General features: G+C 33.0%; 3 protein-coding genes and 2 non-coding genes across 6 annotated transcripts; 2 read left to right on the top strand and 3 right to left on the bottom strand.

Annotated features, from left to right (window-relative positions):
• The first annotated feature begins 760 nt into the window (after positions 1-760).
• On the top strand, positions 761-6,434 carry LOC144837340 (L-rhamnose-binding lectin CSL3-like). The gene is made up of 6 exons (XM_078692399.1): positions 761-835; positions 1,963-2,250; positions 4,412-4,467; positions 4,697-4,772; positions 5,567-5,854; positions 6,196-6,434. Exons 1-6 carry the CDS (start codon positions 784-786, stop codon positions 6,204-6,206), a joined length of 771 nt encoding a protein of 256 aa, XP_078548525.1. The 5' UTR covers positions 761-783; the 3' UTR covers positions 6,207-6,434.
• Positions 3,852-3,924, bottom strand: Trnat-agu (transfer RNA threonine (anticodon AGU)). Its single transcript has one exon. It is a non-coding gene; the product is annotated as a tRNA-Thr (tRNA).
• Trnat-agu (transfer RNA threonine (anticodon AGU)) lies at positions 4,158-4,230 on the bottom strand. The gene has a single exon. It is a non-coding gene; the product is annotated as a tRNA-Thr (tRNA).
• A 1,497-nt stretch (positions 6,435-7,931) lies between the features above and the next one.
• On the top strand, positions 7,932-14,754 carry LOC144837721 (uncharacterized). Of its 2 annotated transcripts, none has more exons than XM_078692955.1 (7): positions 7,932-8,133; positions 8,721-8,845; positions 9,107-9,564; positions 9,896-10,327; positions 10,621-10,805; positions 11,293-11,434; positions 11,540-14,754. In XM_078692955.1, the coding sequence occupies exons 1-7, from the start codon at positions 8,014-8,016 to the stop codon at positions 13,717-13,719; spliced, it is 3,642 nt and encodes a 1,213-aa protein (XP_078549081.1). In that variant the 5' UTR covers positions 7,932-8,013; the 3' UTR covers positions 13,720-14,754. The 2 variants fall into 2 exon arrangements, with proteins under 2 accessions (XP_078549081.1, XP_078549080.1); XM_078692954.1 differs by having other exon boundaries at positions 9,107-9,570.
• A 413-nt stretch (positions 14,755-15,167) lies between these two features.
• Positions 15,168-21,369, bottom strand: LOC144837725 (suppressor of fused homolog). The gene is made up of 11 exons (XM_078692959.1): positions 21,204-21,369; positions 20,247-20,381; positions 19,829-19,965; positions 19,521-19,663; positions 19,199-19,284; positions 18,870-19,072; positions 18,321-18,441; positions 17,700-17,819; positions 17,124-17,262; positions 16,731-16,799; positions 15,168-16,546 (listed from the first exon to the last, which is right to left on the bottom strand). Exons 1-11 carry the CDS (start codon positions 21,359-21,361, stop codon positions 16,469-16,471), a joined length of 1,389 nt encoding a protein of 462 aa, XP_078549085.1. The 5' UTR covers positions 21,362-21,369; the 3' UTR covers positions 15,168-16,468.
• Positions 21,370-21,457: the final 88 nt, after the last annotated feature.

The raw sequence follows: 21,457 nt of genomic DNA, 5'->3' as shown, positions 1-21,457 counted from the left end.
ATGTTATCTTTACCCCACACACAAACCAACCAAAAGTATACATCCCTCATGTGGTGACGTGTGTATTATAGGAGGTTCAACATTATGGAATTGTAGAAGGCAAAAGAATTGATGTTGCCAATAAGTAGCCTACAGCAGGCAGATCTGTGGACAAGTGTCTCAAACACAGAAAACAAGATTTTCATCTATCAATTAATAGAAAATACAGTATGAACAAATAATACATTTTAAAAGAAAATGGCAATCGGAATCCGGTACTGAAATGGTACGTTTACCGACCCATTTTCTGAGAATCTTCTGGTTATTAAACTTGTTCACACCTTTTTTTAGATTAGTTAACAGATACAAGATGAATTAGTTTTAATTCCACCATGCATTAAGTCATTTCCGAAATGTATTTCAGCAAATTACTCTGAATCGTAAACAACAAATTATATAAACGTCAGTCTTCGAAAAAGCTCCTAAAAAAAAAATTAAATGTTTCCAAAGTATAGTCCCATTCTGAAAGATTTGATTATAATCGTTCAAAATCGAAATTACAACAATACCTATTTGATGTTTTCACATTACTTGGCTGCACCCCTTTCCAAAAAATTCAAGGTCCGGATGTTTCAGAATACAGGATTAACATCAAACGCACCCTTTTCTATAAATTCAAGGTCCGGATGTTTCAGAAAACAAGATTAACATCAAACGCCCCCACTATCCTTGTGAAAATGTATAAATATCATGTACATCATTGACGATTAATTAATTCAGTTTCAGAATACAGAAACATCAAACATGAAGATCTTTGTGGTTGTCTGCTTATTGGCTGTTTTCTTCGGAGCAAGTAGTGAGTAAAACACAAGTTAGTTTAACTAGGCCAAATATATTTTTTTTAAATATTTGTTTAGCCTCTTGTTTAAAAATGTTTCTGAAACTTTTCTATGACAAAATCGGTTGATAAATTACTGAAAAAGATTTTTTTTTGTATTTGTAAATCGTTAAATTATTCACCACTATCAAAGATTTCTAGCTGGAGCTAAAGAAAATTAGAATAAATAAAGCTGATATTTAAACGTAAAAACATGAAAAATGAAGATTAATTAAATTAGAGTTTGAATATGGTAGTTTTGTAGTTTCAATCAAGTTAATCACTTCTGTAGAAAAAAAACGAAAAAAATAATGTTTTCACTTATAAAATGACAAAATAAATGGTTAAATTCAAACAAAAATCATTTGGTTGGCAGCCAATTTGACTATTTTTTGCTTAAAATTACAGTTTTTCAAGTAAATAATTTTTTTGGACGATATAATTTTTTTGACATTAAAATGACATATTCAACAACAACAAAAAATTATTTTTCAGGTGGACAATACATCTTTAAGTTTGTGAATTTAATGTCAGAATTAAATATATCATAAAGTCAATATATAAACTCATGTGCATGGACTCTTTCATTTTTTGGAACAAATAGTTTAAAACAACATGATGAGAGTTTGCCTGAAGGCGAGTTTCCGTTTGCCTTGAAATAGTCTTTCGAATTCGCAACTTAGATATTTCTGTTAGTTCTTTTAAAACCAAATTATTACATTATCTCAATATTTATTTTTTAAATAATTTTGATATTGAAAATGTGTGTAGTTTGTCGCTTTCTTGTATATGCTTTAATTGTAGAAAGTAATTTTTTATTTTTGTTTGTTTCTTTCTGTGCTCTGTTCTGGGTTGACCAACTAGCATAGGTGTTTTCTTTCCTTGTCCTTTATATTTGTTTTGTCTTCTTTGTTTTGTATATGGCAGAAATTGAATAAATAAAAAATAAAATAATAAAGAAAAAGCAAGTATATTTGTTGTGACCTATTGATCGCTACACTGTAATGTAAATTATTTAGACAGACCTAAACAAGTGGATATATGGATATTCAATTATATCTAACTTTACTTAGTTTAATTATTATAACTGATTATCAAACTTACAGATGCTGCCGTCACTAGATTTGTGTGTGAACACGGCACAATGAAGATAAACTGTGGAAATCACAAGATTAATGTACTATGTGCTGAATACGGACGGTCCGTGCCGTACAGTACACGCTGCGCATACTCCACTACAACACCACCCGATACGTCGTGCATTGCGCAAACATCCATCTCAAAGGTAAACCAGCTTTGTGACGGCAAGAGTTCGTGCAGTGTTTATGCCAGTAACAGCGTGTTTGGTGATCCATGTGTTGGCACCTACAAATATCTGCAGGTCACATATGAATGTAAGTAGGCCTATGTCCATTTTCAAGTTTAATCCTCCTTCCACGTAACATGTATTCCTCGTCCACCTTCACAAATAATGTATCCAACAGTACCGTGGAATTCACAATCAGGGACTACGAACATATTCTGAGATAACTTGTTGAAATGAATGATACTTTTACATCATTAGGCCTAAAATATAAAAGGAAAGAATTACATTTCATTACAGTTTTACCTATTCAAATATCACATTTCAGATATATTTCCAATTCTAATTTTTAGAAACATAACTATAATTAAAGTGATCAATAGACCCATTTATATTTATATATTTCGTTGATTTCATTACAGGCGAACTTTAAGCTGGTATGACAGATTTTTCAAGCAGAAGAATTTACACGATTTTGAAATATCAATTTAATATAAAGTTTACAGTTTATGCTTTACTAATACATATTTCATAGCTAATAAGCGTTGATGCAAGGCCGGTTTTTTTTTTCAAAAATAATAAACTAACATCAGTATAATTAGGCCTAAATGTGTATTTCTTAATGACTCCAAGTGTTGATATTATCCATAAAAGCTGAGACTCAAATAATATACCGAACAGATAAATGTCTGTAGAAAAGAATCATACACAACACAGTCGGCACCTGCCCTCTTATCTTGAACAAGGCTATATACATGGCTGCAGTCGCGTGCTCAAATTTGAGTTAGTGTTTATCGACCGACCAATCGACCGACCGACATAGTGAGCTGTAAAGTCGCGTTTGCACGCGACTAAAAGCATGCATACGCTAATTTCTGGTTTAAAACTGTATTTTGAAGATTCTAATTTTCTCGATGTCTGCTTTCGGCATGTGTTCAAAATACCGATGCCTTATTTTATTCTTCTACTATCATTCACTCGTATTAAAATATTGAGAAAATTTATACTAAATAGTTCTATTATTATGATTTATCAATTCTTATATTAATTGATTGATATGATAATCCATACTCGGTTTAGGCGACGACCAAAGCATAAAACTAGGAAAAAGTAAACAATCAAATATCTGATACATAAAACAGTAACAAACTTGGTCTAATTAACTAACTTGTCGTCGAGGATGCATTACATGGAAAACATCTATCAATTAACAACGATGTCTATGAAAATTGATGAAGGCCGGCTGTGATGGTAATGACGACACTCATGATGATCAAATTGATAATGACGTCATCATCAATATCACCAAAAAATATCATAAAAAATAATAAACTAACATCATTATAATCAAATGTGTGTTTCTTAATGACTACAAGTGTTGATATTATCCATAAAAGCTGAGACTCAAATAATATACCGAACAGATAATTATCTGTTTACTAGACAGGCGCTTTAACCGCTAAGCCTTGCTGCAATGCTGAATTACGTTAAAAAAAATAATAACTGAAAAATATTTTGAATATTAAAATGTATACGATAAAAATTAAGGCACTGCCCGGATATGAACCGGGGATCTCCTGTTTACAAGACAGGCGCTTTAACCGCTTAGCCTTGCTGCAATGCTGAATTACGTCAAAAAAAATAATAACTGAAAAATATTTTGAATATTAAAATGGTATACGATAAAAATTAAGGCCCTGCCCGGACTTGAACCGGGGATCTCCTGTTTACTAGACAGGCGCTTTAACCGCTAAGCCACAGCGCCTTGCTGCAATGCTGAATTACGTTAACAAAATAATAACTTAAAAACATTTTGTATATTAAAATAGTATACGATAAAAATTAAGGGACTGCCCGGATTTGAACCGAGGATCTCCGGTTTACAAGACAGGCGCTTTAACCGCTAAGCCACAGCGCCTTGATGCAATGCTGAATTACGTTAACAAAAATAATAACTGAAAACCATTTTGTATATTAAAATGTATGCGATAAAAATTAAGGCACTGCCCGGATTTGAACCGGGGATCTCCTGTTTACTAGACAGGCGCTTTAACCGCTAAGCCACAGCGCCTTACTGCACACCTTTTTTTGGATTAGTTGTTAGATACTTAAACAAGATGAATTAGTTTTAATTCCACCATGGATTAAATCATTTCCGAAATGTATTTCAGCAAATTATTTTGAATCGTAAACAATAAATTATTATATAAACGTCAGTAATAATTTAAAATAATTAAATGTTTCCAAAGTAGCTTATAGTCCCACTCTGAAAGATTCGATTATAATCGTTCAAAAATTGAAAGTAAAGGTAAAAAATAAACAATACTTATTTGACGTTTTCACATTACTTGGCTGCACCCCTTTCTTATAAATTCAAGCTCCGGATGTTTTAGAATACAAGATTAACATAAAACGCACCCTTTTCTATAAATGCAAGGTCCGGATGTTTCAGAATGCAGGATTAACATCAAACGCTCCCACTATCCTGGAGAAAAAGTATAAATATCATGTACATCATTGACGATTAATTAATTCAGTTTCAGAATACAGAAACATCAAACATGAAGATCTTTGTGGTTGTCTGCTTATTGGCTGTTTTCTTAGGAACAAGTAGTGAGTATTACACAAGTTAGTTTAACTAGGCCAAATATATTTTCTAAAATATTTGTTCAGCCTCTGGTTTAAAAATGTTTCTGAAACTTTTCTATGACAAAATCAGCTGAAAAATTACTGAAAAAGATTTTTTTCCATTATTGACCACTGGCAAAGATTTCTAGCTGGAGCTAAAGAAAAATAGAATATATAAAGCTGATATTTAATGTCAGAATTAAATATATCATAAAGTCAATATATAAACTCATGTGCATGGACTCTTTCATTTTTTGGAACAAATAGTTTAAAACAGCATGACTAGAGTTTGCCCGGAGGCGAGTTTGCGTTTGCCTTGAAATAGTCTTTCGAATTCGCAACTTAGATATTTCTGTTAGTTCTTTTAAAACCAAATTATTAAATTATCTCAATATTTATTTTAAAAATAATTTTGATATTGAAAATGTGTGTAGTTGATCGCTTTCTTGTAGCTCCTTTACTTGTAGAACGTAATATATTTGTTTGTTTCTTTCTGTGCTCTGTTCTGGGTTGACTAACTAGCATAGGTGTTTTCTTTCCTTGTCCTTTATATTTGTTTTGTCTTCTTTGTTTTGTATATGGCAGAAATTGAATAAATAAAAATAAAATAATAAAGAAAAAGCAAGTATATTTGTTGTGACCTATTGATCGCTACATTGTACATTTTTAAAATGTAAATTATTTAGACAGGCCTAGACCTAAACAAGTGGATATATGGATATTCAATATATCTAACATTACTTATTACTTAGAATAATTATTGATTATCAAACTTGCAGATGCTGTCGTCACTAGATATGTGTGTGAACACGGCACAATGAAGATAAACTGTGGAAATCACAAGATTAATGTACTATGTGCTGAATACGGACGGTCCGTGCCGTACAGTACACGCTGCGCATACTCCACTACAACACCACCCGATACGTCGTGCTTTGCGCAAAAATCCATCTCAAAGGTAAACCAGCTTTGTGACGGCAAGAGTTCGTGCAGTGTTTATGGCAGTAACAGCGTGTTTGGTGATCCATGTGTTGGCACCTACAAATATCTGCAGGTCACATATGAATGTAAGTAGGCCTATGTTCATTTTCAAGTTTACTCCTCCTTCCACGTAACATGTATTCCTCGTCCACCTTCACAAATATTTATCAAACAGTACCGTGGAATTTATAAAGGGACCACGAAAATATGTGAGACAAGACTTGTTGAAATTAATGATACTCTCTCGATTTAATTTTACATCATTAGGCCTAAAATATAAAAGAAAGAATTACATTTTATTACAATTTTACCTATTCAAATATCCAATGTCAAATATATTTCCAATTCTAATTTTTAGAAACATAACTATAACTAAAGTGATCAATAGACCCATTTATATTTATATATTTCGTTGATTTCATTACAGGCGTACTTTAAGCTGGTATGACAGATTTTTCAAGCAGAAGAATTTACACGATTTTGAAATATCAATTTAATATAAAGTTTACAGTTTATGGTTTACTAATACATATTTCATAGCTAATAAGCGTTGATGCAAGGCCAGTTTTTTTTCCCAAAAATAATAAACTAACATCATTATAATCAAATGTGTATTTCTTAATGACTCAAAGTGTTGATATTATCCATAAAAGCTGAGACTCAAATAATATACCCAACAGATAAATGTCTGCAGAATGGAATCTTGTATAACACAGTCGGCACCTGCCCTCTTATCTTGAAACATGCATACGATCATTTCTGGTTTGAAACTGTATTTTGAAGATTCCAATTTTCTGGATGTCTGCTTTCGGCATGTTTTCATACCGATGCCTCATCTTATTACTATCATTCACTCGTATTAAAATATTTAGAACAAAAGACTATATATACTATAAGTCAATCATCATCATCAGTCTGTTTTATATATATTATTGTTTTTGTTATATTTACGTGTTTAATGCAATACTTTGTAATGCTTAGATTTTTTATTTTAGATTATAAAGGATCCCAATGAAAATAAGCTAATAAGCTTTTTGGGCTATCCTGGAAAATCTTTTATAAATGTATTATTTGTAATAGTCAGTAATTTATGTTATCATTTTGTAGTATTTTTATGATGATTTTCCTAATAAATTCAATTCAATTAATTTATACTAAATAGTTATTCTGATTTCTGAATTCTTATATTTATTGATTGATATGATAATCCATACTCGGTCTGGACGACAACCCGACGAAGCATAAAAGCATATAAAACTAAGAAAAGTAAACAAATATCTGACACATAAAATAGTAACAAACTCTTGTCGTTTTTAAATTGAGGATGCGTTACATGGAAACATTAATTAACAACGATGTCTATGAACATTTATGAAGGCTTTGATGGTAATGACGACACTCATGATGATGAAATTGATTATGACGTATGACGACACATATTATTAACATCATTATAATCAAACGTGTGTTTCTTAATGACTCCAAGTGTTGATATTATCCATAAAAGCTGAGACTCAAATACTATACCGAACAGAATGTGTGAATAGAATCTTGTATAACACAGTCGACACCTGCCATCTTATCTTGAAACATGCATACGATCATTTCTCGTTTGAAACTATATTTCGAAGATTCTAATTTTCTGGATGTTTGATTTTGGTAATGGATGACGATGTGTGGAGGTGAAGAAAAGGTATAAATGGGGTGATTCTTGCTTTTGATATCGGTATTAAAATCATTGAAGATGGCGGAACGGAAGACGGCGCCGTGTTGCCGTAGAAAATCACCTACTTAAAAGACGGCGCCGTGTTGTTAAATAATAGAAAATCACATACAGAATTGACCGTTCCAAGAAAAGGAACAACTGAATGTAGCAGGCCCATTTATAGTAGGACGATAACGGTCGACGATAACTATATAAATATGCATTTCTCCTACATGAAACAAAAGAAATCGAAAAAGTTTTCATCTTAAAAATGATAGAATAATCAACAATCATATGATTCGTGACGGTCAATCATATGACGTCATGATAGAGCACTAATTAATATCGTGATTTACAACAATTTCCTATTTTCTAAACTTCTGTCCATCTATAGAGGGCGCCCAACATGTTTATTTCTCGATCGTATGGAACATGCACAGAGGGCCAGAGGAGAGAGAACCTGGCTGCTAAAGGACCGACTGTTGCGCTGCTAGCTTAGCTAGCCTAGGCCTACTGTGTTTAATATACAAACGTTGAAATATGGACGTTGCACCAGATGTAGCCGATCCTATTTTGGTAAATGATGTTCTTCAACAATTGAAGTCAGAAGGAACATTTGATCAATTTAGAAGAGATTGTTTGGGAGACGTTGACACGAAAGTAAAGTTTCTAGAATCCAGACAGGGCAGGCAGGCCCCATGCATCGGCTTCCTACCACCCTAGCCTAACAACAATAGCGTAGGCCTAGCTAGGGGCCTGGCCAGGCACTAGCTAGGGGGCCTAGCCAGGCACTACCTAAGAGTATAGGCCTAGGCTAGTCTACTACTAATTATGCCTAGGCCTATGCATGGTAGGCCTAGCCATGGTAGGATAGTAAAATACCAATTATACAACTGTGATTTATATGCCGTGTACAAATAGAGACCTACCTAGCTAGTAGTGCATGTATTAAAGAACACTATTCGCAAAAAAGGGGATCGTCTCCAGGTGTGCTGATCTGGTAAGCGCTGCACTGCTGGCTTCCGTGGGTCTCCGTGGAGGGCCTAATCCGAATTTCCTCAGTTTCCAGTTAAGCTTGAGGACAAAAAAAATATAAATACCTTTACCTTACCAGATTACAATTAAAATGTGTATGATATTCCTTGATTGATTATTGTAATTGAAAAATGTGTTAATATAAATGCACATAGCAATATGTGTATCTAAGTGTAATTAATACAATTAATTTAATTTGTTTTAATCTATAGCCTGCTTACCAGAATTTAAGACAACGTGTGGAAAGTTATGTATCAAACTTTTTGAGTGGAGTAACATGGAGTCCAACCATGAACAAGAACCATCTGAGGGACAGTCTGAGAAGACAGATTAACCAGTAGGTTTAGCCTTAATAGATGGATGAACTCAGGCAGATGGGTTCAGCCATTACCTTAATTTCTTCTAACAAAAAACAGAAACCTCTTTATTTTAAAGTAGTGTTTACTTGCTTCTTGCAGCTCCAGTTCTTGTCACCACCATCACTTTGTGAAACCCATGCTAAGCCTTCTTATTGGTGGTATTATGAAATATCGATGAAAATGAGAAATTTAATGAACTTAACTTACAGAACACTATATAATATGGTTTTTTTTTCTAGATCAGAGATTCTTGCAATAGGAGTGGAGCGAGTCATAGAACAAGTTGTTGACCCTCAGATTCAGCATGTCTTCCGTCCAAAATTAGAAGAAGTGTTGCAAGGCATTCTCAAGGTTGACCTGGATCCATCTCCAGAAGTAGCCCCTCCCAGATCAATTGCAGCCAGTACTTCCAATCTGTTACCACCATACACCAACCAAGGACCAACAGATTCTCACCAATCAACATTTGTCAGTCAAGCACCTCCATTTACTGGACACGTTTCTGTCAGTACGCCACCACCGCCAATCATGGTATCAGCATCGTCTCTTGCAACACCACCACCGTTACCATATGAGGCACCGCCACTTCCGAGCAATTCTCCACCACCGTTACCTGAAGAGGCTCCACCACCACCTCTGCCAGATAGTATTGCTCCGCCACTTCCACCAGATGAACCACCAGCTCCAGGAACTCAAGGTCTGTGTAAAGCTTGTTTGACAAAAAAATGAGATGTCCTCAAATATGGTAGTGCTATGACATCAGTATGTCCATATATGGGCACATCAAATTTTTTGGTCACATAAAGTTTGATAGTGTAAACAGAGCTTAAGAAATAATAAGCATTTATTACTTCAAACAATGGATATCAGTAGAGACACTAACCACTAAGTGGTTTGACAAAAACATGTGTTTAGTGCAACTAACACATGTTATCAGAGAGATTTGCAAAACACGCAACTGTAGATTTGAAATTTTTATGTAAAATTTGTATTTATGCACTTTTTTATTCGTTTTTTAAAAAAAATAGATATGGATATTGAGATTCCAGAAACTTTAAAAGTTGAACAATCCGAATCTGAAGAACCTCCGAAGGCGGAATCGTTTAAATTTATGAAGAACCTCCTTCATAAAGCAACAGAAAAATTAAAATCTTTAGTTGGTGAAAAGAAAGAAGAAAATCAAACTGAAACAACAAAAGAAATACAATTACACAATGTAGTTGTAGAAGAAGTAAAAGATATCGAAGGAAAAATAGAGGATAAAACAGATGGAGATTTGGAATTGAAGGATGAATTTGAGGATAAAGATGATGCTTGTGAAGATCAATTAACAGACATTACTGTCAGCTCAGTACATACCAGTGATTTATCATCGTTTACAGAAGGCATTAGCTCATCTTCCAGCAGTAGTGATTTATCAGATTCAGAAGCCGACTTAGATGATGGTCTTAAGAAAGTTGGTATGTTATTAATATTTATGCCAGTACAAATTATAATAAAACATTTTGACTATAAGTACTTCTTATAAGTCCTTTTTTGCAGATTTTTTAGTGTAAAAGTAGAAAGTATAACAGTATTGTAGATCAAAAGGTGCATATAGAGAACAACACACAGTAGGAATTTTTAACACAAATATTTGTATTTAATTAATGAGATACACATATTATCATCTGATAGTGGTGAAAATCTTTATTTCTGTTTATTTGTATCTTTATTCTGAACCCACACAATAGTCTATTACATTTATTTTAAGGTGTTGATATGGAAATTGAAGAGGATCGGTCATCATCTAGGTCATCCTCCACAGCAACAGACTTGGATAAGGGTTCGTCCAAGGGATCTGCCAAAAAATCGTCTAACCTGGCTCTGGCTATTAGTCGGTATCATAGTGATAGTGACGAAGATGTAGAAAAACGACAAGAGAGGAGAAGAAAAGCTGTAAGTAATTGGAGAATTCACAAAGTAATCTATTCTCCAAATATTGTGCAAACAACTACTTATACATTGAATGAAATTATTTCACCATTTAAAACTATTGTTCACATTTGCGGAGAATCCAGATCAGAAACCTATCCTATCCAAGTCTGCATGAGAACGCCCGATATGGATAGCACAATCCTGCTAAGCCAATCAGGATAAGTTATTAGGATCAGGAATGATAATGATTATTTGACCTCTGTTTCTTTAATAGCCAATCAACTCCAAGTATTCCTTTGATGTCAAATCTCAGTATATTCACTTGGTTTTTGTTTTCATCTACAATATTTAAAATCATCCAGATCGGAAATGAACTGTTTCTTTTTCTATCTAGATAATGCTAACTATTTGTTCTTATTAGTTTAAGAGAACAGAATCTTGTCTGTACATTTTTAGGATGATTTATAATTCGATAAAATATTATTTTTAACATTTCCTGATTACGTAGGCTGTAGCAAGAGAAGAAAGAGCTGCTTTGAGACAGCAAGCAAGAGAAGAACATCAAAAGAAAATAGAACAAATGAAAGCTGAAAGATTGGTTAAGAAACGCAGAAAAGCATTACAGGACAAAAGTAGCACTTCTGATGAAGGTAAAATAAATTGTAATTGAATTTCTTTTAGATTCCACAATCCATTCTACAATTATAGTTACCATATAATTTTTTTTCTTATACATTTTTTGTTTTTCTAATCAGAAGAATCTGAGGACAAACCTGAAAGACGAGATAAAAGGACACGTTCTATCCAACTAAAAGAACAAATGAAAGAGAAATTGTTAGAGAAAAAGAAAGAAAAAAAGAGGATGGCATACGCATCACTTTCTGATGAAACACTTTCTCCAAGAAAGAATGTAAAATCAAAGGAAACCCAAATACACAGGCTTGATTTAATTGCTAGAAAATTGAGGAAACCACTTGTGAAGTTTCACCAACTACTCTGTGAAGAACTAAATGGAGAAGAACAAATAATTGCGAGTAATAAGAATTTTAGGGCACCAGAATTTAAGAAAATGCTAGCAAAAAAGGAGAAAGCTAAAAGAAAATTGGAAAAACAACTTAAAAGAATGTCAGAAGATGACAATGATGATGGTGATCAGATTGTAGAAGAACAAATGGATGTGATTGTTGACAGTAAAAATGAGCAATTAAATGTTTCTAATGTCCAAGCAACTATTGATACTGTTTGTGAACCTGAAAAAGAGAATGTAAATGAAGAACTGAAAATATCTGATGTTGCATCCACTTCTAGTAATAGTTTGAAGGATAGTAGTTTCTGTGAAGTTGATTCTCAAACAACAGCAGATACTACAGTAGTTAGTAGTATTGAAGACACCACCCAGAAAAGTGGTGATGATATTTCAACAGAGATCCATAAAGATAGAATACAGGAAGGGCTGAATGTGGAAGTTGATTTAAAGGAAACGGATTGTATTGAAGTTCCAGAAACTGAAGTTAACAAACAGCAAAGTGATATTGCAATAACTGAAAACACTTTAATGGATGATAACCAGACAAATGTTGGAATTTCTACAGACAACTTGAAAGAAAAAACGAAAAATATTGATGACTTTGTAGTAGATGAAAGCATTGTCAAAGAGATGCCACAAACTAGAGAGGTTTCAGTTACTGATATAAAAGCACCAGAAGTACCTATGAATATTTGTGGTGTGGTAGAAAGCACACCAAACGATGTAAAAGAAGGTGAATATGTTGCGACGGAAGGTAATAGTATGGAAAAGGAATCACCAAAGGTTGATGTAATTACTGATCATGATTTAAATGTTGATTCTCCGAACACTGATGAGAAATCCCATACTTCATGTTTAGATAAAATAGAGGGTGGTAATCAATCTGATGTACAGAAAGAGCAGAGCATCACACCAGAGGATTCGACACATTTACTTGCAGATGAAGACATGCCATCAAATATAGAATTGCAGGAATCTGAACAGGATGACGCTTCAGTAGAAAATCCTCCAACACCAACTCAAGATGAACCTTCAGCTTTAGAAGAGATTGCAGAAGTTGAACCAGCAGCAATCCCAATCTACAGTCTATCCCCTGCTGCCTATCAGGGACCAAAGATTGGTAGTCTGTTTAAGGTTATTAAAGACGAGTCGACCACTGAAGTGTCTGCAGGACAAGAAGAAAGTAGTGCAAGTTCACCTCTTTCTGCTATATCATCTGGAGACCTTAGTGCAGATGAGGGAGAGAAAGTACTGGAAGAAGAAGAACCAGATGACGAACCAGATGAAGAGGGCGAGATAAAAGAGGGAGCAGAAAGTGTTACTGAGGAGAAACCAAATGAGGAATTAAAGACCGGTGGACGGTATGGAATGAGGTGCAGAAGAAAGATACATTCACCAAGATACTCTAATGATGAGTATCTCTTGTATGGTTTCAAGAAAACAAGGTCATCTGGAAGCACAGAAGATAAAACAAGCAAGGAAGCAAAGTCAAGCACCAAAACTAAAGATCGTACAACAAGGAAGTCCACACGCACAGAAAGCTCAGCTGCTAAAGAAGAAGGTGAAGTAGATGAACAACCTGAACCTAAGAAAAGGCGAAAAGCATCCACAGAAGATAATTCTTCAATCATGTCTGGTCGAAGACAGCGGCAAGTTCCAAGACGATACTCCCCAAGTGAATCGGTAACTGGCCGCAGAGCCCAGTCCCCAACTAGTACGGGGCATGCCTCAAGCAGATATATAGAACAAGCTTATAGTGAACGAAAGACAAAAAAACTATCATCGCCGCCCCCTCCACAGCGAGAAACGGGCAGAAATAGAAAGGGTTCTACACCACCTAGAAGAGGCTTGAGAAGGCCTTCTGGAGATCGTTCAGAGAGCCAACAACAGGGTAAACGAAGAAGGTAATTGAAATGCTATACAAATATTCTTCTGTACGTGGCGTGACCAAATCGATGGTATTATAGTATCTTTTTAATATCATTATCATTATTTATTGAACAATAAATTCAGACTGCTGGTTAATATACAGCAGTGAATGTGGATCTTGGACCATTTTTTGATAGCTATAAATCTTCTGGTGTTGTGAATGACCACAGATTTTCTATGGTCACTAGAAATCGAGACTCTTTACTACATCCCCATATTTATTTATAACTCAGTGCTTATGATATATCAAGTAGTTTTAATGCCACTTATAAAAAGACTCAATTGAGTCACATACATGACAAACATTGACAGGCATCATGTTGAACTATACAAAAAAAGCTTTCTTTAAAATGTTAATGGTTCTCAAAGGATTTGATTAACTGTACTACACTACACTAAAAAGTATGGTTCCAAATTTATCAAAAGTAAAGTGTGACCTTGATACATACCTTGATTTACAATTCTGTGTGTCTGAATAGACATTTCTGTTGATGAATGCAAGGCCATATAGTATTCCTATTTTATTATCTGGATAACTGTCATTGTGTGAAAACACATTTAGTATTAAGAATTGTTTTTATCTGCAGAAAAACAAAATTCTGTCAATGCATGCATTGAATTCTTTTACATTTTTGTTTTTTACTTTTAAATTATTTTTATTAACAAAAAATAAAACACTTTTTTTAATGCATTTTATATTATTTTTATTACATATTTTTAATAGCTGTACAAATTCACTGGCATTGCTAAGCATGCATTTTACTGTGTTTCTTTTGGACGGATTTAATAAAGCTCTATAAATCTAAATATAAAAATATGTCAAACATGTGAATAACTTAACTGCGAAAAAAATATTTGGATGGAATATCAAGCTACAGTATTACTGTATTAATACACAAACATTCCAATAGGAACTAATGTACTGAAGATGCATATATACACACTATGTGAATTGACACAATTCTGTATTCATTTTCTATTCAAGCTGAGTTGTATGCCTATTACAAAATACTATTATTTATATACATGAGTTAAATTAAGTAATAAAAATAAATATTTAAATTTATCAGGCGAGGCATGTACTGAAAACCAATACTAATCACTTTTGTTAACTTTTAGTCTACACTAGCAAACATAATTTGGTAAAGTTGACTAGTGTAGGCTTGTTAAGAAATAGCAAAACAAACAAATTGTAACTTTAACAGCACAGTTTTCTATTAGAAATAGATCAATTGCATCTTATACCAAGGTATACAATTTACAAGATGTTTTTTTAAGAAAAATTTAAAAATGGTACTGTAGTCCATGAGAGGAATAACTTTCAACTGTGTTAACATATTTAACCACATTATTGAATAAATCATGTAAATAATGACTTTCATGTAGTCTAGATTCAATTCAATATTGATGCGGAAAGATTAATATTGTGACACAAGCGCTACCCACTATATCCGCCCCTGATTCTTAAGAAATGATAACAACTAGAGACTTGGGTAAGTCTACAGGTATCTGTGAAAACCAGACATTTTGGAGCAGCTCAAGGGAGTTTTCGGCTAGTTGTAGCACTGTACTGCTACGCTACAATTTATATATACAGTACACAGTAATATATATATTTACAGTTTTTTTACACACATTTGTTTTACTCTTGTTTTAAAACACTTGCTAAATATTAAATCTATCAAACAGGTTAACCCTTTGTTTTATCTCCATTAAAAACAAAATATAACTTAAATGCATTTTGTTATACTGTACTGTATTCCATTAAAAAAAAAAAATTCTTTTGAATTACAATTGCTAATTTCTCAAATATTATGTTACTGGCTGTAATTAATTACCTTCAATTCTATTTTATACAGATTTACAAAATTAATTAAAGAAACTTCAACCATAATCACACTGGGCTTTTTTTTGGGTAAAATTTATCAACTAAATACTGTAATAAGTTTCTCCATAATAACTATCATACGAATAATCCAGTAAAGTTCCATGAACTGGAAGACTTACTGAGTCACACAGTAAGTTCATTCATTAAGATTTTCACAAGAAATCTAGTGCGAACACTTTCACTCGGCAAATATACCAAGCCATCTGGAATGCTTTTTTCTTCTCATAGGTAAGTATAACCATGACTGTTAAAAAACTTTTAGATTTTAGATTCATGAGGTCTCTAAAGCTATGTCTACACTATCAAACTGTATGTGAATGTGATATGCCCATATATGAACACGATATTACTACCATATTTAGTAGTGTTTTGATAGTGTTGACGGAGCTTAAGATTTGTCAGTCCAGTGTGATTGGCGTTTTTAGTGTACAAAAATTATATAAAATACAGTATATAAAAAGCACACACCAATAGTGTTAACATGAACACTCTCCTACTGTATATGTTGCTATTAAATGGTGTATTTGGTAAATTCGGTCTATTGCAGATAATTTATGTAAAGGTGGTTTTTACAAGAGGGAGTGTATCTATCAATGTGTTACTGTTTAGAATGTGCATCAATGTTACCGTTATTGGGGAGTTTGTGTATATATGTATGTTTTACCGGTATTAGTAGAGAATGTAGTAGAGATATCAATGTCTTGCTGTCATTAGTAGAGGATATATGTCAATGTGTTACAATTTGAAGTGTGTATCAATGAGTTAAATTATTAGAGTGCACATATCAATGTATTACAGTCAATATTAGGATTACCAATAGATAGGAGACATTTTGTTGTTTCAGCTTAGAGCTTCTTCTGAAAGAATTGAAATGTGTAGACCTCTTTCTGGCCAGTGATATTCCTTTGGTAATTCAACCTGCAATTAATAATAACACATTTAAAAATAGCATTACAACAGGACTTAAAAGATGCTTGATTTTGTTATACAATATTTTCATATAAATATATAAATACAGTATTACTATAATTACTACTCTTCAATCTGAATGCACAACATTATTGGTAAAATAACATCTTTTTTTAAGTCTTCTTATACTTACTGGAGGATCTTTCCCAAGCTCTGCCAAATCTTTAATGAGTTGTTCAACAAATATATCATCAAAAAGAACCTAAAAGTGAAGGAAATACTACATTAAAATTTTAATAATGTACAACTCTCACTCAACGTGAAATTAAATATATTAGTAAATAAAAAAAATATATTTTAATAAATTAGTTTAATTAAGTTAGTTGGGTGGGCCTATATAAGAGGGTTGTGGTTTTGCTTACAGCCACATGTCCCATCAATCATATTCAGCCTCTACCCTCAATCAAAATATTTTTTCTAGATTTGTCATCATATTATTCACCTACTAGAATAACGGAAATAACTTATAATCTTCTTACCAAATCTGTTTACATTGCACTGCAAAATAATTTAAAATTTGTTTTACCTGTAGCCACGGCCCTTTCGCAGCGTACACAGTTGTCTCGTCAACAAACGCGCCCTCCACCCGCGACGAAACCAATGTAATGGCAACGTCCCCTCCAACGCCTTTAAACGTAAAATGACGTCCATGTTTTATACGTCCTCTGAAACAAAAACCGTGCCTTAAAACGATAAATTCAATGGAATTATACCTAAATAACGCACTGTTTTAAAAAACATGTTCCCACTGGTTTAAAAGCAAGCACAACACCAATTATGTCAATGTCTATTCATTAACAAAAAAACGGAATAATTACGTTTTCTTCTATCATTTTTTTTCTCTCTCTGAAGCATTTGTATGCACATTGTTTTTCGTAGTGGAAAACACACCTAAAGTATGTCCTATTTGTTTTCTACTATAATATAATATAAATAATACGATAAGTAAATGAGTAGTTGAAATAATGGTATATTAACCAATCACAGTAAACCTACATATCATCTGGTAAAAAACAAGATTCTGATCAATTCAATTCAAAATAAATATAATAATTCTATAGAAAATACAATAAAGCAACAACTTAAATCCTGAAGTAGTTACCTGATAGCAAGTGGCAGCAATGAGCCTGCTTCATAGTTAAACTTGAGGTGAATTTGCTCAAATGTTCTGCGTGTGTCCATATCTGACATGGCAGGTACAGTGTGAGCTGGAAGATTAATGCTATGATAAAAAAAAAACCACATTAAATTAAACGATATGGCAATAACAAAAAATCATATAATATAATATCGAATACTTTTGAGTTAGAGTTAAACATAAAATAGTAACTTAAATTTTGTGTTAGTGCTCTTACTTTAATAGATTGTGAAAATGAAAAACTACATTTCAATACTGGGGATTCAACCTATTATCTAAGATGAGAGACATTGTCTGTCCTAGATAATAATTACTTACATTTTTTCATTTTTATTAATGTAGTCACTGGAATAATATGGTATCAATGCTAAAAAAACACTTTTTGTGGACACTCTGAAATACTATGAGCATTAGCAGAATGCTGGTTAGATTCAACAGCTGTAGTCTAATCATGAAATAATGCTGTGTGCCACATAGAGAGAAGGATAAAACCGCGTCTCACTAAAAGACATTTAGGTTTGTAATATTTGCATGACTGTATTAAAGCTATAAAATTCAGGTATAGATCAATAATCATCTCCTTACCCTTCTTGTTCATGCTTAAATCCTGAGTTGTGTTCAATTTCTTGTTTTGCTTGAATGGGCGGAAGAGGACATTTCTCAGATGCTAAGCCTATCTTCAACGCTGTCTTGATCTGCTCAGATTCTGCATATAAATGAATTCATTAACACAATTATATTTAAAATAGATAATATTTAATAATTAATTCAAAATAATTCCATTAAGAACATTGTCAAAGAGATAGAATTTTCTTTGAAAGAAATCACAACAGGCTACCTACCTGAATAATGAAACAATATTGTTCTTTGATAACTGTGAATATCTTAGACAAAATGTTTACATCATGTTTTTTTTTTAATACAATATAAATTATCATATACTGTATGTGTTGAAATCCTTTTTTAAACATTTTTCTGTTTTCCAAAGTTATTTTTTTTCCTAAAATAAGTGTTCCTAATTTTCTTTTCAGGTGAAATTCCAAAATCAAATATCCCACAGAAACTGCACTGCAGAGTACTAATGATTGAGAATGAATTTAGAATTATAACAAAATAAAACAATACAACACTTACGTAATTTAGTGATCCTTGGGGATGATGGTTCCAAGTCAGACGATTCACCTCTTAAGCAATCCCATAAGCACTTAGCACTGACCCCACTCAGATTTGACCCCTCGTTGTTAATGCCTCTTTCAACCTGCTCCTGCAGTTGAGGATCTAACTCAAATATAGTTTCACCTCTTCTCATATCTGTCACAAGCCATATACCTCCAGCTCTGCAGGAAGAAGCATTTGCTCCATTACAAATGTTCTATTAAACGCATTACAACAAATATTTTACTTAATTTTTTTTTTAAACCATTGACAAAAATTGAAATTAACTGTACATTAGAGATACTTACAATGGTATTGTTCTTAAAAGTTCAATGACAGCTGGTCCATTCCATCTCTGTGCTGCTTGTAATTCTTCATTACATACTCCAGTAATCTGAAACACATTGTTTTTATTATTTAACATGTGACAGAAGACATTTCAAAAGAATTATTTTATGATATTTGGAAGTGGTGATGACTATTTCACTGTAGTAAACTTTAAGTTGTGAAAATACTTTTTCCTATCTATTTTTACCTGTACACTTTGATTAATTATTTTTGACAGCAGACATTTTAAAATAATTTTTGTAATGGTATTTGGCAATACTGTTTTTCCTTATCTCTTTTTACCTGTACAAAGTTGACAAAGCCCAAAGGTGTAGAGATGGATGGAAGCTGAGGGTCCTCTGTCATCAGCATGTGCTGTATTCTAGACTCACTGTTGTCTAGTGGATTATGCCATGATACATGGTCTCCACTGCATAGTGTATTTTCTAGGAACGAGAAAAGAACATTATTGAAGAATGACTATCATATGTCCTAATGGTCAATACAGTGTCAGCAAACACAACATCCATAAAAATAAACATTCAGTAAATTGTTTATCTATATCTACGTTAATTTTTAATTTTCTTCATAGACTTTTCTCTTTAACTGACCTGATTGGAAAACATAACGTGCTAAACTTTGCATGAGTTCTGCCGGCCAGGTTGGTGGCGCTGTTTCTGTTGGTTCTTTCTTTAATCTGAATGTTAGCTCAAATCCAAATCCGCTTGGTCCTTCTGGTCCTGTGTATCTGAATTTAAGAATGAATGTAAACATTAATTATACACCTAGAATAGTTAAATTTATAAAATTTATTAAAGATAACAACAAAAACTAATATGACATACTCCAAGTATATAGACATCACATCTTACCATTGAGTCAGGATTCAGTATTTTAAAAATAATTTCATCACAAATTAGTTTATCTTTGTATGAGACAAGCACCAATATTTCCACTTGTTTTGTGGACAAAATAAAGTTATCTTATCTTAACACCTTATAATTCTTCAATCTCCTATTATAGACTTACTCATGTACTCTACCATCTCCATGAAGGTCTGACAGACCAAAGCTGACATAGTGCCAATGAGGTGGTATTCCTTTATCTTCATCTCCATCATTCCTATACATACTGATATAGTCAAGAGGGTCTGGCCCATTTAACCTGAATAGTAACAGTAAAATTATGAATATCTATGAAATTTAAGTTCAGGTTGTTGTTGTTTATATTTATTGCTCACTATATCAAAAACGTATAACAGTAAAAAAAAATACATATAAAATAAACAATGATTCCAAAATATGAGAGCAAGAGGATGACCCTATAAGCTCGAAAGCTTGTTTCCATAGGGGATAAATACAAATAAAGCATCAACATCGAAAATACATTAACAGAAAAAAAAATCATAAATTATATTAAAAGTTCAGACCAATTACTAGTATGTCAAAGTTGAATAATTAAATAATTTATGAGAAATTTAAGATTTCATAAGTAGCTTTTTTAAAGTATATTTAAACATGTTACATAGGCAGCAGCACCAACCGGGATCTTTAAAATACAGTAGGCTACAGTACATGTAAACAATATTGCACTAGTTTATTGCATTATTGATAATACTCTTTCATTGAATTGGCTTTCTTAATACAAATTAAGATACGATTCTCATTTAATATTATTTATTCAGGTAAACAGATACATTTTTTTACAAAATATGTTAAATGGTAGGCTTTACTAGAGGCCTACCTATAGTAATAGGCCCTACCAAGCACACATTAGTCGTTACATAACGTTAAAGCCACAATTGTTTTGTTTATATTTACAAGTGTGAATGACAGGTCTTTTAATATGAAGCTAGGCCCTCTTTCTACAATGTTTATCGGTCGTCCACTACTACAACACCACCATCTCATCATCATCACCAACAACAAGCAATTCGCCAATCGCTTTATGCTTTCTTGACGCTCTCTTATGGCCTACAATATTTACCAATATTTCACCACAGCTGTGACTTGAAGAGGGTTTATTTGATCAGGATATACTTTTCGACATGCTGAGTACACAACTTCAAGACCAATAGGTATGACAGACGGATTATTCTGATCATTCCTTCTAGAATTCGGATGTTGAACAACTTGGTCGCCCATTATTGCTGCTGCTGAGTACTCGAACTAAAAACAATGCTGTTCTACACAACAAACTCAACCCCCCTGAGTGTACTCAAACTATGCGGTTCATGACTT

The sequence above is a fragment of the Antedon bifida genome, chromosome 3 (assembly GCF_963402885.1).
Source record: "Antedon bifida chromosome 3, ecAntBifi1.1, whole genome shotgun sequence".
Lineage (NCBI taxonomy): Eukaryota > Metazoa > Echinodermata > Crinoidea > Comatulida > Antedonidae > Antedon > Antedon bifida.
This window is presented reverse-complemented; position numbering and strand designations above follow the sequence as displayed.

Coding starts and splice junctions, on each gene's coding strand:
- LOC144837725 (XM_078692959.1), bottom strand. CDS start 21,361: ATGGGCGACCAAGTTGTTCAACATCCGAATTCTAGAAGGAATGATCAG. Junction 19,285..19,520: donor GCTTTGTCAACTTTGTACAG/GTAAAAAGAGAT, acceptor AATGTGTTTCAG/ATTACTGGAGTATGTAATGA. Junction 19,073..19,198: donor CTTTTAAGAACAATACCATT/GTAAGTATCTCT, acceptor TTCTTCCTGCAG/AGCTGGAGGTATATGGCTTG.
- LOC144837721 (XM_078692954.1), top strand. CDS start 8,014: ATGGACGTTGCACCAGATGTAGCCGATCCTATTTTGGTAAATGATGTT. Junction 8,134..8,720: donor TGGGAGACGTTGACACGAAA/GTAAAGTTTCTA, acceptor TTTAATCTATAG/CCTGCTTACCAGAATTTAAG. Junction 10,328..10,620: donor TGATGGTCTTAAGAAAGTTG/GTATGTTATTAA, acceptor ATTTATTTTAAG/GTGTTGATATGGAAATTGAA.
- LOC144837340 (XM_078692399.1), top strand. CDS start 784: ATGAAGATCTTTGTGGTTGTCTGCTTATTGGCTGTTTTCTTCGGAGCA. Junction 2,251..4,411: donor TCTGCAGGTCACATATGAAT/GTAAGTAGGCCT, acceptor TTTCCAAAGTAG/CTTATAGTCCCACTCTGAAA. Junction 4,773..5,566: donor TGTTTTCTTAGGAACAAGTA/GTGAGTATTACA, acceptor TCAAACTTGCAG/ATGCTGTCGTCACTAGATAT.